At 36.3% G+C, this 13,429-nt stretch overlaps 1 protein-coding gene across 4 annotated transcripts; it reads right to left on the bottom strand.

The window, feature by feature from the left end:
- Nucleotides 1-1,413: 1,413 nt before the first annotated feature.
- On the bottom strand, nucleotides 1,414-12,054 carry LOC139971315 (galactose mutarotase-like). 4 transcript variants are annotated; one of them, XM_071977663.1, is made up of 8 exons: nucleotides 11,877-12,054; nucleotides 9,436-9,625; nucleotides 8,469-8,623; nucleotides 7,405-7,614; nucleotides 6,950-7,034; nucleotides 5,539-5,680; nucleotides 4,699-4,873; nucleotides 1,414-4,017 (listed from the first exon to the last, which is right to left on the bottom strand). In XM_071977663.1, exons 2-8 carry the CDS (start codon nucleotides 9,617-9,619, stop codon nucleotides 3,937-3,939), a joined length of 1,032 nt encoding a protein of 343 aa, XP_071833764.1. In that variant the 5' UTR covers nucleotides 9,620-9,625; nucleotides 11,877-12,054; the 3' UTR covers nucleotides 1,414-3,936. The 4 variants fall into 4 exon arrangements, with proteins under 4 accessions (XP_071833764.1, XP_071833765.1, XP_071833763.1 ...); XM_071977664.1 differs by lacking the exon at nucleotides 11,877-12,054 and adding an exon at nucleotides 11,702-11,841; XM_071977662.1 differs by lacking the exon at nucleotides 11,877-12,054 and adding an exon at nucleotides 11,759-11,794.
- Nucleotides 12,055-13,429: the final 1,375 nt, after the last annotated feature.

The following is a 13,429-nucleotide window of genomic DNA, read 5'->3' as shown; positions in this document are numbered from 1 at the left end:
TTTTTGCGCGAGACTTCACACCCTTTAAGTTAACTTTGAATTAGTGATTGACATGTTTGGTCAAAGTTCCGAGCGCCGTATGGAAACTGATTCAGTTGTCGTCTGTAATTATAACACACAATTTGGGTCACAGAGAAAATTGGATACCTGCCTATATCTATCCATAAGTATATAGTTATATAAATGTTTTTTCTATAACAAGCCGTAGTCACTGGGAGCATGGGGACACGCCCCCCCCCCCCCCGTCCACAAAAATACTTCCAAAATGGCTTACATTTGCAATACCAATGACACAGCCCACAGCCAATTGAGTTGGCATACTGATATCCCTTTCATAGTTCGAGTTTGCTCAGTTCTTCATTGTTCTTACCCACCCACCCCCCCCCCCGTTTCGTTATCACCTGAGTGCTGGGGTCTGGAAATGTTAAATCTCAATATTGCTTTTTGAAAGACAATATGGCAGATCTGACACTGTTTGGTGGCTATCACCTTCCATGCCAATTTGATTACGTAATTTACGTTGTCCCAAGACATATGGATACAAAGAAAAACAAGTTTTGCGTCCCCTGAGGTGAGGGGGAAATATTCACATTAATAGAACAAATTCAGTAAACATCCGGAATCCCCCCCTCAATTCACGACTGCGGAGCTATATCGATCCTTTTAAATTTTATCAAGACGTACTAAAGTGACTGGGAGAATTTTATAGCATTGAACCAAGGATCCTACAAAAGAAGAACAGAGACAAATAATAATAGAAGTTGAAGAAATGACAAAACGATGCTGATCAAGTTTGTTTTCAGGTTTTATTGTAAGAATTTCTTTAAAGGAAAGTTTAGGCACAAAAGTATGTTTTATAGGCTGTATGTTATTTACGGTTAAAAGTAGCCAGTTACGTGCACAGGATTTTCAATGGTGGCTGACCAAATTCCATATTCCCCTGGCTGATTTAAATTTGGAAGACTGGCTTGAACTTTTATGTCTGTCAGCTGTAGGTTTCTCAAAAGATTTTATTATGAGGGGTATGGTTGTTGTGTCGTGGAATGCAGCTCTCTTGTTGTTGAGGGGTTCATGGGAACTACCGGCCAGAAAGAATTCCAAGTTCTGACATCAAATGATGCATATCTGCAGCATATTAAGTCTAATCAGGTCTATTATAAGATCTGAATGCAAGGTTGTGCTAATAAACCCGTTTGAATTTAAAAATGAAAACTCACTAGAGATTAATCCCCCTCCCCCAGACTGACAAAGGTTGGGGGGGGCGGCATTGTATATGCCACTGTAGAGAGCATCTGACATCAATTCAGTTTAAGATGCAGCACAGCCTATAAAATCTTACCTTTAGAAGCAGACAAGAGACATTGAAAATATACCTGTATTCCAATACTTTATCATCTTTTTTAATACTATGACAATTAAATAAAATCATATTTCAATCAGGCTGATATAGAAAGTCAAATGATCAGTAGTTATGGAGATTATTCACCCCAAAAAAATTGAAAACGTCTTTGGCCAACCATTTGTATCATCACTGGCTTATTGTTATGAAAAGACAGCTTACAATACAAGGAGAAACAACTCTTTTGCCCTTTTGCTTTTTAGAACTTTGATACTCATGCTTAATAAAACAAGGAATGTATTTCAAAGGAAAGCCTGCACCTGACACTTGATTTGAAGAGGAGTCTTATTAACTTAGATGAGTAACTCACATTAGCATGAAAGGCAAACATTATATATTCCATTTTTCAAACATTACCACAATTTTCCTTAAAATAAATGTTGTTTGGTTACAGGAAAATTAACAAATTAATTTCAAATTAAAAGGTTCGGATTGGATGGATGGACTTTTCAAGCTTAAAAAATACCAACAAGGTAAATAAATTAGTTACAAAAATGTCAACTTTTCCAAATAAATCGTTATAGTAACTAATTTGCATCTGTTGAGTTTGATGAACATTATTTTCTATCAAGCCTTGAATATTTTTTTTTTTAAAGCAACTAAGTGTGTAATTCTGTTTACATAAATGGCTTCACTTCTACACAAAGCAAACTTAACAAGAGTGTAACAATACAGAGTGTGAGGAAACATAAGAAATAATTCAACATAAAGCACTGCTTCAATATGTATCATAAAATATAAGCAAAGTTGCTTATTTAAAAAAGGAAATGTTCCAGGGATACAGTGACCTTTTTAATCAATACATATCAGAGGAAAGTCAAAAAAATATCTGATAATAATGATTTTCTTAACTTTTGACACACTTGCCATCACTTGCAACATTCATGATTAATATCAGCCATCTTGCAGTCTCAAACATACCTCTGTGATTTGGGTCTTGGAAGCTTATGAAAGAACTTGGAACAGTCCTACTAAGTGTATTTTAGAGAGCCACAATTGGTGAGAATGCAATCATCTTGACTCATTTCAAACAGCTTCTGTGGGATACTTTGTGGATGAGTAATGGTTATCCAGACTTATCTCTGCCAAGAACATCCATAAACTATTACCAGGCAACTTTCTCTGTCAATTTCACTGCTACCTCTGTCTACACAGTATGGCATCTAGTGGGTTTTGAATTGGGAGGTAAATCATAAATAATTGGGTGAACAATCTACCCAAAGACAATTCATCATCAATAAGGTCTGATTGTTTAATTATCACATGGTGTAAAACACCAAAAAAATACAGCTGCTAGAAAGGAAAGAATAACTTTGGAGATTAAACACATCACTTAGAACCTCTACCTCTCTCCCCCTTGGGGGGGGGGGTGGATGAGGGAGGAACAAAGTTCCTTGGTGGTCATAAGGTTGTACAATATTAGTATCAATTCAGCATTTCTGTGCAGCAGGTGTAATTATGTATACACAGCTTTTTGTTTGTGGATTTAGCCACTTTGTACCATTGTGGATTAAAGTTGCCTCTTTCATTAATAATAAAATTTAAAAATATATTTAATTTCTGAAACGTTACCAGAGTACACATATATGTATATTCACTTTGTATTAAGTCAAACTTATATTGCTGCCAATGAAAAAGCAAATCTGTTGAAATTGTTTGCAGTCATTTAAATATCAGCCTGCTCTTGTTAAACTTCATGATTGTGATCAAAAGCATTTTAAGTACCAGACTTCTTAATACTAGTATTGCCACCTTCAATGTTATTTTTGTATTGTTATCAAACTTTAAAAGGATGCACAGAACTGCATACATTTATAACAGCTGGTGTTCTTTAACCTCGGTGTTATGTACTAGTAGTGCGAACACCAATTAACACATTAAAACATGTAACAATAGCCAACAAATTCAAAGTCATTCATTTGGAAATTATTCTTGTTTAATTAATCCATCAGATATGCATTTGCTGTTATTTTTCATTTTCAATGAGCCTGACCGGGATGTGATATATATTTATTTACATATAGTTGGATACTCCTAAACTAAACCAAATATATATGTATTCCCATTATATCTTAACTGCTTCATGTTAAGCAAGTATTAACTTTTCCATCCAATACAGAGCATTTTGTAACTAACAAATTTAATGTATTAGTTTTTTCATTTGCAAACTTGAACTTAATATTGCCTCGTTTCATGAGTTCATCCTGACATGATTTTTGGTTACATTAAGTAACATTGATATGTTTTCAGTTGATGTTATTTCCTTTTGTGGTCAAGTATGGTATCGCCAGATTAGGTCATTATCGCAAAATGCGACATCAGCAATGAGTTTCCATAGTGTTCTTTAAAAACTTGGCAAGAAAGTAACTAATATTCTGAATATTCTGTCTATTGACATTCTTTGGTGTAAACAAATATAGATTTGCTAAAATTGTTTTTTCCATCTCCAATAAAAATTTTCAAAATTTCCCATATGACAGTGATTTTGAATTAACTCCACCCTGCTTCTTGTCCTTTTTTCTTCTTGCTCTCTCTCTCTATGATGAAACTGAAAATTTGTAGATGGTGGTGCTTCTGTAAGCTTCTCCTGGTTTCAAGACACAATTCGGGAAAGATGGCTGAAGAGAGATGAAGAAACAAGAAATATACCAGTTACATGTATTATGGGTAGGGAGTGGGGTAGGGAGTGGGGTAGGGAGTAGGGCAGGGAGTGGGGGTAGGGAGTGGGTGAATGAATGATGGATTACAGGATTCCAGTTATGAGTTCAGTTACATATATTATGAGGATGGAGTGGGGTAGGGAGTAGGGTAGGAAGTGGGGTAATGGATCATGGATGACAATAATGAGTTTAGTGGTTTAGTACAAATCAGAATTAGTTACCTTGTCTGGTGTACTTCATAGCCAAGTGCTTGAATAATTGAATCAGATCAAGTCGTAAAGTTCTGAACAGATCATATCAAGTCTTGCAGATCAACATCTTAGCTTCAAGCTACCTAAACTGACACCAAATCTCATGTCACTGGCACCAAAAGTCACCAAATCTCATGTCACTGGCACCAAATCTCATGTCACTTTTTATTTTTATTAATTAACTTACAAAGTGAAAGATATGAGCAACTATTGAATCATTGAATGGACACATTTCATGCCAGCTAACTCTCCAAACAGTCAAAAAAAAACAAAAAAAAAACAGGGGATTGGACATTCTCATTTTATATAACCAAAACATGAAACTAAGAAAGAAACCAAAACAACAAATGTTTCACTTTGTGTTGTCCATTTTGCTCCACTCACTCACCAGATTAATAGCATTTGGAAAGTTCTGCATTTCAAGACAGAGGGCGGAATGCTTGGGGTAGCTATGGCCTTGTTTCCCCGTCAGACTGGCATCTAAGAAGTTCCCAGTATAAAGGTGGACAGCGGGTTGGTTGGTCATAACTTCCAAAACACGTCCCGAATCAGGATGTTCCACTCTGTGAGAAAATTTACAAAATCGCAAAATTTACGAGAAAAGTTGTGACACAAAATGCTTTGATGCTGAAAGAATTGTAATATCAAGTCTCCAGAAATCCAATTAAGCTACTGGATCAGTAAGTCAAAATAACAAACATGAGGTCTGGATGCCAGATTGTAGCTTTCAGCTTTTCAGTCACTGATTGAGTCATGTTTGTTACACTGCAGCCTACTGAATATTATGTACATTTGTTAAGACACAAATGCATTTCTGCTCTTTATTTTATGGAGGCAGATGATACCAAGGGCGTAGGAATCGGGGGGGGGGCTGAAAAATATGGGGGGGCGGAAGTATCATTCCGCCCCCCCCGCTCCGCAAGTCAGAAAACCCCTTTTTCATTTCCAAATGAGAAAAAAATCTCATTTGGAGCACCAAATTGCATCTAAGACCAGGTGAAAATGCAAAATTATTTACAAAATGGAGTGGGTGTTGAAGTGTGCTATATTGCACCAAATTGCATCTGAGGCCACCTGGAAATGCAAAAAAATTCCAAGGGACACCCCCTCCCCTATGACCCTTCCCCCAGGCCGGCCATCAGTCTTCAGCCCCCCCACTCAAAAGTACCTTCCTACGCCACTGGATGATACCTTTCTGATCACAACCAGGGGATTACAGGTGACTAACCTTGCACAAACGTAGTCTAATGATTGGTTCGGATGTTTAAAGCTGACATCAAAGCCACCTCCTGGAATGTCATGAATCCTCTCTCCGATCACGAGTCTTTGGCGTAGATCAAAGATGCTGTCAGTCACAGGTATCAGTCGACCTAAAAAGGAATAATTTAGGGAAGAATGATTCAGACTTTTGTACCAAACAATTTGTCTCATCAACTTACACAGGTACAACTTACACAGGTTATTAGGCCTTGCAATAAAGTTGGACAATGGCACAACCCTCAGAAAACTACTCTGCTGGCAGTTTTGTAAATTTTGGTGGCAAATATGGTGGCAATTTCTGAGATTTTACTAATAGTTAAGCCAAGCACCCCTTACAGGAATAAAAAAAACCCACTTGAGCTTGTACCATACACACTATAAATTCACACATCAGGCAACCGAGTAAAATCATTAAAAGATAAAAATAGGAACAAAAATCAATTTTTCTCAAAACTCACGACCTTGTGAGATATTAATCATGGAATAATAATAATACCCAGGTTTCGAGTTACAGTTATAACACCATTTAAGACACACATACATACTGCCCTATCACTAACTGTGAAGCTTGGGTCAACATGGTTCATGATCAATGGAGTAAACAACTTGGCACAATTGTGCTAACTTTTAGAAACAACATGAAAGGGAAAAAAATCTACAGGTTATCTCAATAAGTTGACCTATTGAGTACTTCAGAAGAAGTAGTAAAGAAAAAAAGTACAAAAAGTACAAAAAAATAGCTGGCTGTCATCATGCTATCTGGTTCATCTGCTACTATGACACTAACAGGGGCACAACATGCATGCTTTGTATGAGAATCAAGTGGCATTGACAGACAGAATATTCCAAAAGTTACTAGTGTAGAGTGCATAAAACATATGTATAAAACATGTATGCATAGCACAACTTAAACAGTTGACAATTCTCCAACATTGTTTCAAAAGTTGCAAGATAGAATAAAATTTTGCATCTAAGCACCATCAATTTTACAAAAATTTATCAATGGGGATGTGAAAGTGTTATTTTTACCGCTCCTCCAGGATGACATGGTGGTTATACACCCATGGACAACCAATTAACCAGTGCTGAAACACGTTACGAGACAAGTCAATAAAATTGAGAAGTGATGTGACTGCAACAAGTTTGTCAGCTTTTCCACCACAGAGATAAAACAGTTATTCGATCTTCAAATGAAGAGACTTTTAAAAATGTCGTTATTAGGAAGTAATATCTTTTCGCTCAAGGCTTGTGTATTGTGGGAAATGTTACATTGCAAATGCAGCAGCTCCTATGAAAGAAATAGCAAAACAATGCAAGGCATGGTAATTTACTTCCTATGAATGAAATTACACAACAATGCAAAGCGTGGTTATTAATACCTGAGTTGAGTAACGTTTTGAGGTCACTTTCAGCATATTCATCGGCCAATATTTGAAGAAGATGATCGTTAATGCTCCCTGCCTCCTACAAGAAAAAGAGAGAGAGACATATTGGTGTGGAAGTTATTTATCAGAAATCAAGTTTGACAGAGAGATAAAGCTCAGAACTTTGAGACCACAGGTTTAAGTCCTGGTCTTTCCCAAATATATTGTTGATCTTTCAAACATGTATTACTTTCTTGTCAGCTGTATTTTGCTAGAAAGTTCTCAGCTAACTGAAATAATAACTGACCTGAATTTCCGAAAGTTTCCACTTCTTGTCAGTGAAATAAAGTCATGTTGGTATTTATACAGAAGCTAGGAATACCCTAAAAAACATTTTGATAATCTACTTGGAACTGAAACATAATGTCCTCATATTAAATTACAGAATATTATTTTTGCAAATTTCTTACATGGCCTGCTAGGTTGAAATAAGAATGATTGGTGAGACTGATTGGTGTGGGCTGGTTTGAGGTAGCATGGTAATCAACAACAAGCCCATTGTCATCCCTGAGTGTGTAGGTAACTGTCAGAGTCACTTCTCCAGGGTAGCCCTCTTCCCCATCTGGACTGACATATACAAGTTGAAGGCTGTCATTCTGTACAGATGCCTGGAATATTTTCTGCAAGAAGATTAGAATAAAATGATTTTTTTGTACTGTACAAAATCAAACATTGTATAAATCAAGACAGAGAAGACTTGAATACTTCACTACTTCTCACGCTTCACATAACAAAAAGTACTCAGAAATCACAAAGTTTAAATTTTTGTTCCTGCTACAACATTGCCATATAATGCTTTGGTCTCACTGTTTACAATAACACTGTCACAATAACAACCCCCCCTCCCTAACCCCCCTCCCCCCCAAAAAACACAGATTTTACTTTAAATTGGCAAGCCAACTGTTGTGATATTATGTGCCTATTTATCATTAATCTGTCCATCTAAGGTGATGGATGTTCTCAACAAAAATGGATTCCTAATACACACCTCATGTCAACTCTAAAGCAACCCCTTCAATTTGGTCATAAATTGTGGTGTACTGCCCACCATATATTTTCAATAATAACTAGAGACTGTAACAATACTGGGACTCTAAACTGACATAAAAATTCATCCTAGACAAGTTTAGACGTAACCAACCTTCTGGTACATCAAGGTTTTATTTAATGGAAATGTTTAAAGGTACCATGAAAAATTCTGTAATCCCTAATTTAAAATCTTTTTGTTTACACGATTCTAATAAATTGACATGGAATGTAATTTCAGTTAACCAGATAGCAATTTTAACATGAAGGGCCTACAATGGTGAAACTTGTACAAAAAATTAAATCTTCTAAGACGCAATTCAAAGCTAAATAGATCATGGTACAGTGAAATGATTAGAAATACCAACCATACCTGTGTCACATGACATGACATGACCTAACCTACACCAGCATTGTATTAATGTAGTTTACACGACATTGGCTTTACCTTGTCAAATCCTTCCAACCCTCCGTGCAAGTGGTTCGGTCCATTGTTGATGGCAAGTTGGTAGGATTCACCATTCAGGGTGAACTTTCCTTGGCCAATCCTTCCACTAACTCTGCCGACAGTAGCACCAAAGTATGGATTTTTGGCTTCATATCCTAAAAGTAAGAAAAAAGCAATATATACAGTGACATAGCACTATCAAATAAGGAAGTCTACGGAAAACTCTGAAAGAGGATAAAATCATCTACTGCTTTATAGATTAATTGTTGCATTGAGATATGTAGCGTTTCCAAGATTTAATTCTTTCTAATTCTTATCCTAAATATTTGTTTATGGACCCACGAAGGTTAGACTAAGTAAAAAAAAAAGTTGGTCAGACAAGAATTTATTTCTATGCAAATGGGGAAAACAAAAGATTAATGAAAGCTACGACGCAAAATAATCTGTCTCTTTGTTGTTTCTGTGAAATGATTTGTTACAAAAATAATAATATTTTCCTCGACCATGCAATGAGTGTCATAAAATACATTTTATATCTCTTAAGAGTCATGTGACCTTCGTTAAGTTGTAAGAAAGACTTAAGTTTCATAACAAATCTTAAAACTTACATGTTCAACTAGTGCACAACAAATGGACTAAATTTGAGCAAAGTTATTTGTCATCAAATAAGAGGACCAATTCTAAAATAAGTTTTCTGGAAAAAAAGACAGAAATGGAATGATGGCATAGAATTTGGCACAAACAATTACCTTACCCACACAAGTACTTTAAAATCAAAATATAATAAAATAATGACCAAACAGACCAATTAACTTTAGTATGAACTAATGAACTGTACAGTTTCTTGCATAGTACGCTTGCATGATATATATTGTAGCAACCATCATTCTCACACTGCTGCTTAATTGTGAGTCCTATTTATAGATCTTGTTCCAGAAGGTGATTTACACAGATTATAGACGCCAACCTTTGACACTGTCAAACCCGAGCACAACATCGGATATTTTCTTGTTCTTGTCAGGTACTTGTATGGACACAATGGTAGCACCGAACGTACTTATTTTCACGGTGACAGTGTTGTTTGTCAAGGTAAACAAACTGACACTCTGACCCTTTGAAGTGACTCCAAAGTCTGCCTGTGTGATCGTCATCTTTATCTTTGAGAGAGAAAAAAAAAAGATGTGACCTAGCTTGCTCAGTAATTAACTGAGGTGAAATGCAGTTCAATTGAATGGTTCACATAGTTGATGGAAATAGAAGCATTATATTTATGAATGTTATAATGACCTACACAAACTACTATACGTACTACAGAAATTAGGCATACGGGTTTAAGTAACAAAAAATCTGTTTAATAGCTTAATAATGTACATAGCAACTCTAAAAGAGTCAACCTTCTTTTGGGGGTGAAAACACAGTATAGTCACAACATGTGTATACTTGCCATTACATCTACATATTTTAATAGACCTTACATCTAGGTAAAGTTAACCAGACGATTCTCCACGATGTTCGGTGCATGTGCACCTCAAAACAAACCTTAGCACCTGAGACTTACTGCTGAATTTAAAACCTGTTGATCCTAAATCTTGACCAAAATGCATCAGAATTGTAACTACGCCTACGTTTATTTTTTCTCCTGTCAGACGACCCTCTGAGCCCTTGTCATCCATCCTGGTCTACCAAAATTACGCTGTTTTCTTCCATGCAACCTACGAATTCATCAATACAGAACTAAAAATTCCAGTGAGACAGCTCCATGACTCAGAGGCACTCATGCCTTCCATGAAATGAAACCAATCAATATCCTGAAGTTATTTTTTCAATTGCTACCCATATCCTGTTTTGAAAATATCAGGGTTCTTTTCCTTACAAGCCGAATTGTTAAACTACACCTTACATACAAACAATGCACCTTAGTATTAATCAACTGGGTTCACTGCTCAAGAACAAGAGTGTTAATTGTCACCCCCTGTAGGAAAAGAAACATATTGATGTGAAAAGTCACTTCTGACTATGAATACTACATGAGAAATGTTGAACATATAGCAATCATCACAAAGTGAGTGCTATCAAAATACATAGTTACAATGGCAACTTAGGCCAAAGCTCAAGAGATATAAAGGCAAATTCTGCTTTTTCAGTGCAGATTCATTAAGGGCGTGAATTTGCAAATGCCAATTTATGTACGCTATGATCAATTGTTTATGGAGGGTGTTTGCGGTGTGATATGCAACTCTGTCGTCGATTATACAGTCTTGATAATATTTTTAAAGGAAATGTGACCATTTGTGAGGGAGGGAAAATATTCCACACAGGTTGCTAGTTTAAAACTCCAGCTTAATATCTCGTTACTAAACTTTGTTTATCAGATAATAAACCCAAGCTTTCTTACCATCCTGGAAGTGGATTAAAAGTTGGTGATCTGTGATGTCATTGTGGTAGATGTTCTTGAAAAGCTTGAATCTTTCCTTAAAATATTTTTGGTAATTATAATCCTCTCAAATGTTAAAAAGTGTTTAAGTTCAGTTTTGAATGCTTGCTTAGTTGACAAGGTTCTCTGTACTTAAAATTTCATAAATATAAAACTGGTGTGTAAAAATATGAAGAAAATCTAGCTTTCAGCTTAATTGCCATAATGCCACAATGAACTCGATTATCAGATGCATGCAAAAATTGTCAAATTATGTATGTAAATGTTTTTGGTTTTGACCTAAAGATGCAGAAAATATTTTAAACAGCAATTTTTCAAATTAATTAGCCTCACCCTCTGGAGTATCCATTTAAGTCCATGAAGTACAGTACGGTACATGCTTTTGTGAAATGGATATATAATTTCCTGAATTTTGGCATATTTTTGTTATCATTATTATCACTATAAATTTCCAGTCATACCTACAAAAATAATCATGGTTTCTTGCTGAGAAAAATATCGAAAATGAATAATAAAGACATGTTATCACAAATTGTTTTGACTTTGATGCTGCTCTTGGCTTGGGTACATTGCATTAGACTCGGTTTATAGCTAAGTATGAGGTTTCTACCATGGCTACAAGGAATTTGAAGTCGTACATGTGTTAGACTAAACTTTATATCGCTATTGAAATCTAAGTTAAAGTACGGTAGCCCAACTTACTGCAAGAAGTGAATGTAGCCTACATTATAGGCTACACAAAAATGTAACTAGGTTAGCCTTAGTCCTAACTCTTAAGTTAGGTCCTGGTATAACTTACTAGTCTTAGTAGTTACAGTCGCATCTGTTGGGTGCAGTTAGCCTAACTGAGCCTTACGCATGAAGTTATGCTAGTCATGCCATGGTCCCTGGACAAAGTCTGTACAACTGCGCTCAAGCAAATAAGACAGTTTATAACTTTATTTATTTATCCTTCGGTCCTTGGCCTAAGTTACCTTCTTTCTTTCTTGTTCGTGGGCTAACTCTGCATAGTACAGTGGTATTACCGAAACGTTTGGTAGGGAATGTCAGACACGTCGGCTTTGACTCTTGAATCTAGTAGTACCTGAATGTTGACTTACGTATTTATTTTAGCTAATTTCACATGAACGGATACCACTGTCATGCATCACGTAACCTGCTGTGATTCGGTGTCACGGTTACATCTAGTCGTGGTTATTCTGTCGCTACGTGCATGCGACAGTATTTAAAAATGTAAAATAAATGAGCCGCCCGATGGCGAGACGGAGTGGGGGTTTGAGAGGAGAGAGGATAAAGCTTTTCAAAATATGCTTACACTGGTGGAGCTTGTGTTAGTTTATGGGCAAATGTATACAATCTCTTCTTCAGAGAAGCATGAAGGCAATATCTGAAGAAGATCTTGATAGGAAGATCAGCCGAAATAAACACAGTTGGACGCTATGCGCTTCATGACTACATACGGCTTGGATGTTTAGTTTTTTTTAGTTTATTAGAAATAAAGGACCGGGTGGGACCTATCAGGACCCCATGGAAGAGAAGGGGAAAAACCGAAGACACAAAAACTCAGACCCGATTACAATGCATAAAGTGCTTGTCCAAAGCATTCTTAAACCCATTCACACTACTTGCAAGTACAACTTTCTCGGGCACACAGTTCCATTCATTCACAACCCATGATTAGAAAAAAAAGTTACACCGAATATTAACCCTACTTTGTAAATTCTGGAGTTTAAGATAATGACCTCTGATACAACCCAGTATCTGTTTATTGCGCAATTTGACCTGGTAGGTCAAAAAAAGTTTGAAAATGTTATCTTTAGAAATTTGTTCATTTGTTCTTTTTTAATTGTCATTTCCCTCCATTTTTTAGTGTTTGAATTGATTAAAGTACCAAAATTTAAGACCAAACGATACTGCTTCATTCGTAATTTTTCACTCTTAATGTTCGTCGGAAGAAAATGCTGTTTTACATGAGGTGACTATTACATCATTCAGGAAAAAGATCAAGGGAGGCATAAGGAGAATTAAATACAGATCAGCAAAAATTAGCGAAAAAATGCTGTTTTCTAACATTTGTGAGGGTCATTTATGAATGGGGATAAAAACGAGGGTACCCGGTCTTAAATTTGATTTGAGACCTCTGATGACGTCATCGAGAAGGGCAGCGGACCTCGGCTATCGCCTCGGTCCGCTCAGCCTCCTCGATGACGTCATCATCGGTCTCAAATCAAATTTAAGACCGGTTCCCCTCGTATTTATCCCCTAATTAATATATAAAATTGCCAAGCTTTGCAGGCAAATGAAAACCAACCGGACAGAAACATGACCAAAACTAATACAAAGTTGTAACGCAACACTATCACTCCACTGAATTGAACATAGACTATACTTTCCAGATGCTGGAGTCGTGAAAAGCCGGACATCACTACTCGACATTACTTTTAATGTTCTTGAAATTCGGCTTGGTGCAATCTATAAACCATTTGATGTGAAAACCAGTTTAAGTGCTGTAAAATGGTGCGGAAAT

Source organism: Apostichopus japonicus, chromosome 8 (assembly GCF_037975245.1).
Source record: "Apostichopus japonicus isolate 1M-3 chromosome 8, ASM3797524v1, whole genome shotgun sequence".
NCBI lineage: Eukaryota > Metazoa > Echinodermata > Holothuroidea > Aspidochirotida > Stichopodidae > Apostichopus > Apostichopus japonicus.
This window is presented reverse-complemented; position numbering and strand designations above follow the sequence as displayed.

Coding starts and splice junctions, on each gene's coding strand:
- LOC139971315 (XM_071977661.1), bottom strand. CDS start 10,141: ATGGATGACAAGGGCTCAGAGGGTCGTCTGACAGGAGAAAAAATAAAC. Junction 9,626..10,093: donor TGACAGGAGAAAAAATAAAC/GTAGGCGTAGTT, acceptor TCTCTCTCAAAG/ATAAAGATGACGATCACACA. Junction 8,624..9,435: donor CGGGTTTGACAGTGTCAAAG/GTTGGCGTCTAT, acceptor TCTTACTTTTAG/GATATGAAGCCAAAAATCCA.